The sequence below is a fragment of the Dendroctonus ponderosae genome, unplaced genomic scaffold (genome assembly GCF_020466585.1).
Source record: "Dendroctonus ponderosae isolate FM_Combo_2020 unplaced genomic scaffold, Dpon_F_20191213v2 Dpon_F_20191213_10, whole genome shotgun sequence".
NCBI classification, from domain to species: Eukaryota; Metazoa; Arthropoda; class Insecta; order Coleoptera; family Curculionidae; genus Dendroctonus; species Dendroctonus ponderosae.
This window is the reverse complement of record NW_026017111.1, coordinates 4,523,515-4,527,954: the sequence shown is the minus strand read 5'-3', so window position 1 is coordinate 4,527,954 and position 4,440 is coordinate 4,523,515. Positions and strand designations below refer to the sequence as shown.

General features: G+C 43.0%; 1 protein-coding gene across 1 annotated transcript; it reads left to right on the top strand.

The window, feature by feature from the left end:
- The first annotated feature begins 457 nt into the window (after positions 1-457).
- LOC109533706 (XK-related protein 4) lies at positions 458-2,561 on the top strand. Its single transcript, XM_019899100.2, has 4 exons — positions 458-1,325; positions 1,384-1,539; positions 1,594-1,787; positions 1,843-2,561. The coding sequence occupies exons 1-4, from the start codon at positions 734-736 to the stop codon at positions 2,098-2,100; spliced, it is 1,200 nt and encodes a 399-aa protein (XP_019754659.1). The 5' UTR covers positions 458-733; the 3' UTR covers positions 2,101-2,561.
- The last annotated feature ends 1,879 nt before the right edge of the window (positions 2,562-4,440 follow it).

Below are 4,440 nucleotides of genomic sequence, written 5' to 3'. Positions count from 1 at the left end.
TCAAATTAATTTCTTTACTAATTGGAATTTTCTCTTACAGCTTGAGCCTAAGTGTGTCGCAGGATACCCTCTAGGTGATAGTTCTTGATTACCTTTTGATAAACAATTCGTTATTATTGCGAAATAGGAGCACTATTTATCAATCTGTAATAAAAGACGCGAGGAAATGCTGTCTTTTTTAAGGACAAAAATTTTTGAGGCGAAATACCCAAAAAGAAGTTTGTAAAAAAACGAATCTGCCTCAACAATAGAGAACTTATCTACAAGTTAAAGATCAGTGCTGAAAGCGAAAGACAATTCGATACCAGCCTGCCAAAAAAGGGTTAGTCAACTTTGGAATGTTTAACTTTTGTTTTTAATTCAGAAAAAATAATTAATTAAGTCCACATTCTCTGTCATTGTCCGTTGATAGTCTTGTCTAATCAGTCTCATCCACTCTGGCAAGCACAGATCACAGAGTAACCTCTGTGATCTGTGCTGGCAACATTTTGACGTTTGCACGTCAGACAATGTGAGGTTACGGCAGTCCCATTGTTTTTTCTTTGGTTTTATAACAGATCTGCCCCCAAAACAAATTACCCCTAATTACTGCTGTCGCTGGCAGTTTCGCTCGAGAAAAGGATGCGTTGCCCGTCCGCAGTGATAAGCTTGACTGCCAGTTGTGGTGCATCGATCTAGTGTTGTGTCAGTGGAGGCCCCTTCCAATGCCCCGCATTGGCAAAAAGGGCGTCCGATGACTGTTTTGCACCAGAAAACGATGTGCAATGATATCGAAAAGGACGAGATCGACCGGCTGCGGTCGCAAGACCGCGCCACTATCTGCGACATTGTGGGCTTTGTCGTGTCCATTATCAGCCACTTAGCCGATGTGGTGACCGACTGCAACTTGGCCTACCAGTACTATTTGAACGACAACATCGGCTACTTCTTGGCCACTCTGGGCTTCATCCTAATCCCGGCTGTAATCAACACGGGCTTCAGCCTGCGAATGTACGTGCTGGACCCGGATAATAACCATCGCAGCAAAACGCTGACCAAGAGATTCACCAAGAGGCGCGTGCTGTGCGTGATGGTGCTGGTCTTCCAACTGGCCCCAGTCCTCAGGTACTTCGACGCCTTGCAGTACGCCATCAAGTCGAAAAAGGCTGAACAATCGGGCGACCAGGAGAACCAGAGGAAGTACTACGAGCTGATGGTAAAGGAGGACTCGGACGTGGCGCTTCTTCGGGTGCTTGAGTGCTTCTTGGAGGCGGCGCCCCAACAGATCCTGCAGCTGACCATCATTTTTTACACTCATGGAAAGGACATCAACAACACCCTCACATGTAAGTTGCCATAGAAGAAACTGCCATGGAAAACACTGACTGTCTGAGTTTTATGCAGTTGTCCACCAGCTGTTCTCCATTGGGACTTCCTTTGTCAGCATGGCCTGGTCGATGGCTTCCTATCAGCGCTTGCTGCGCGTCTCGCTGAAGACGAAGCACAACATTTCCTGGCCCGCCACGATAGTTCAATTCATGTGGCACTTTCTAGTCACCGGTAGGAGGATGAAAATGTCCAAAACGCCCTCATTAATCCTTTGGCTTGTGGTAGTTTCCAGGATTCTGTGCATCAGCGTCATTGCCTCCATCTACCCAGTGCACACGATCCTGGTTCTTGTCTTCCATTGGTTCGTTATGACGATCTGGCTCTCTGCCACCAGCTCCGAGAACAACTTCTGTGATCACAACAAACTCTACGACTTCTTGTTTTACTCGATATTCGGCGCCGTCTACATCTTCACTCAGGTTAATTGAATTATTTGGCAAGGCTTCTCTTCGGCTAAGCCGAGTTCTTCTTCAGGTGGTGTTGGTGGAGGGCCCCACTTTCCTCAAGTACCTCATCTTCTACGGCATGCTCTTCGGGGAAAACACCCTGGCCAATGTGCTGTGGATTTGGAGCGCCGGCGACGCCCTCCAAGGCACTCTCTACTACCGCCCCATCATCTACCTGAACATCATCCCCTTCGTGGTCGGGATTATTTTCATGCTGCTCTACTACAAGGTGTTCCATCCAAGCACCGGCTACAACAGGCAAAGGGTGGCGGCCAGCAGCAGTTAACACCACGTTAACACTAATCAGTTGGCGTCGCCGCCAACACAAACCCGCGAATTTTTCATGCTCAATCAAATTGAATTAGAGAAGCCGCTGGCGGACTTACATTTTCATTTCGTCAACTCTTGCGCTTATTTCAACGATTGCGATATTTATTATCAACGCTCGCCCCACACGATATCGATTAATATTTATTTGTGTAGGTTTAGGAGTGTATCTTTGGCTGTTGTGATATTTTTAGTCTAATTTATCCAGTGTTCTTCAGATAGATAGATAGAGAATTAAGGCGATTGGGGGCCTTCGAAGCAGAAGCGAAACGCAGTGTGTTCAAAACGCTTCCCGGTTATTCGATAGTTAAATATATACAATATATTTTATATAAGAACAAAGATCTACAACATTTTATCGATGCGCATTGTCGTCTGTATAACAAGTTTTTTGGATTTTTCAATAAATACCAATCAGTTCGGCAACGTTTCCTTTCCCAATCCAACAGGGAAAAGCTTCTGCAAAATGTCCAGTCCACAAATGCCACAAAATATCCCCTAGGGGGTGTGTTCTGTGGTCTTTACAGAGTTAATTCGCAACCGATCGTGGCGCTGCGAAACGTCGAGTGACAGTTGAGACTTGTCAGACTTGTTCATTTATTGGAGTTGATGATTTTATAATATAAAACAATGCATACACACTTCACTTTGTTTCTATTTCTTTAAAAGCTTGCAAAATTTGATTAGAGCTTAAAGATTATACTGCAGAGTCACTCTCCAGACATTCCAAGTTCGCGCAGGACATGCTGCGCATGGGGTACTTCATAATCTCAGCATGCAGAGCTCATTCCTTGTCTTTATTGACATTGACACTTCTCTTTATCTATGGTTCATTCGCTTGGCGTGTTGAATGTGCGTTCCTGCCAGGACGGTATTCAGAAGAATTAGGCTGGCTTTTATTGGACACTAACTTTTAGTCCTATATGAATAAATGAAAATTAAAACACAGCGAGCATTGCAAAAGCAGCTTGTGTGAGCAATAAAATATTAATTGCTAAGAATATATTTTCTGGCTTGTCAGCAGTTGAATTTTGTTAGTAAATTAAGCAAGGAGTTTTATTGCCTTTTAAGGGCAGTTGTTTAAGCCCGTCAAAACCGTCAGGTCAGTCAGCTGAAAACAACCAGTTTGGTGTCTAATTTTGTTGTTACCAGTTAAACTTTGTTATATTTGAATAAATATTTAAAAAAACAAGGTGTAGGCCATTGATCGTTAACTCGTGTGCTAATCAGCTGGTGCAATGTGCCTGTATTTCTCTACTACACCGCAAATAAAAAGTTCAATCCGGTCCTGGCTTATTTCCTTCCATCGCTCAACAGTTCAATCGCTGAACATCATATTCGTTCAAGGTCAATGAAAACTGAAAAAAGTTCAAAGTACCGCCTCGAAAGTGACGTTGCTGTATAATCTTTATGCTGTGAGCAAAACAAACCTCAATCAGATGTAAATACTAATGTCAACAAAGCAAGTGTCAAATTACTACTTAACTTGTAGTTATAATTTTAGCCACCAGGAGACTTCTGGACTTTTGAACTCCCAAATTTTGATTGATAATATACAGAGTGAGGGAACTTCTGAAGGAAATCTAGTATACAGAATGTTCAGGGAGGTAGGAAAAATATCAGGAAAAAAGAAGAATTTTCGCACAATTTACTAAAAATTTATCTGGTTCGACGAAAATTCGATTTCTATCAGGGCTGCATAATATTCAAGGAGGTAGCGAGCATATCAGGAGCAACGGAGAGTTTTCGCACAGTTTTACTGGTTCGACAAAAATTCGATTACTACCACGGCGGCAGAATGTTCAAAGAGGTAGCGAGCATATCAAGAGGAAAGAAGACTTTTCGCACAATTTACTAAAAATTTCACTGGTTCGACGAAAATTCGATTTCTATCAGGGCGGCAGAATGTTCAAGGAGGTAGCGAGCATATCAGGAGCAAAGAAGAGTTTTCGCAGTTTTATTGGAAATTTTAGTAGAGGGCCGAAACTTCGATTCCTATCAGGGCTGCAGAATATTAAAGGAGGTAGCGAGCATATCAGGAGCAATGAAGAGTTTTCGCAGTTTTATTGGAAATTTTAGTAGAGGGCCGAAACTTCGATTCCTATCAGGGCTGCAGAATATTCAAGGAGGTAGCGAGCATATCGGGAGGACAGAAGACTTTTCGCACAATTTACTAAAAATTTCACTGGTTGGACGAAAATTCGATTTCTATCAGGGCGGCAGAATGTTCAAGGAGGTAGCGAGCATATCAGGAGCAAAGAAGAGTTTTCGCAGTTTTATTGGAAATTTTAGTAGAGGG

What these genes read in the sequence shown, in the direction of transcription:
- LOC109533706 (XM_019899100.2), top strand. Translation starts at nt 734, where the DNA reads ATGACTGTTTTGCACCAGAAAACGATGTGCAATGATATCGAAAAGGAC. An exon ending in GTGGCACTTTCTAGTCACCG is followed by an intron (nt 1,540 to 1,593) that starts GTAGGAGGATGA and finishes GGCTTGTGGTAG; the next exon opens with TTTCCAGGATTCTGTGCATC. An exon ending in CCGTCTACATCTTCACTCAG is followed by an intron (nt 1,788 to 1,842) that starts GTTAATTGAATT and finishes GTTCTTCTTCAG; the next exon opens with GTGGTGTTGGTGGAGGGCCC.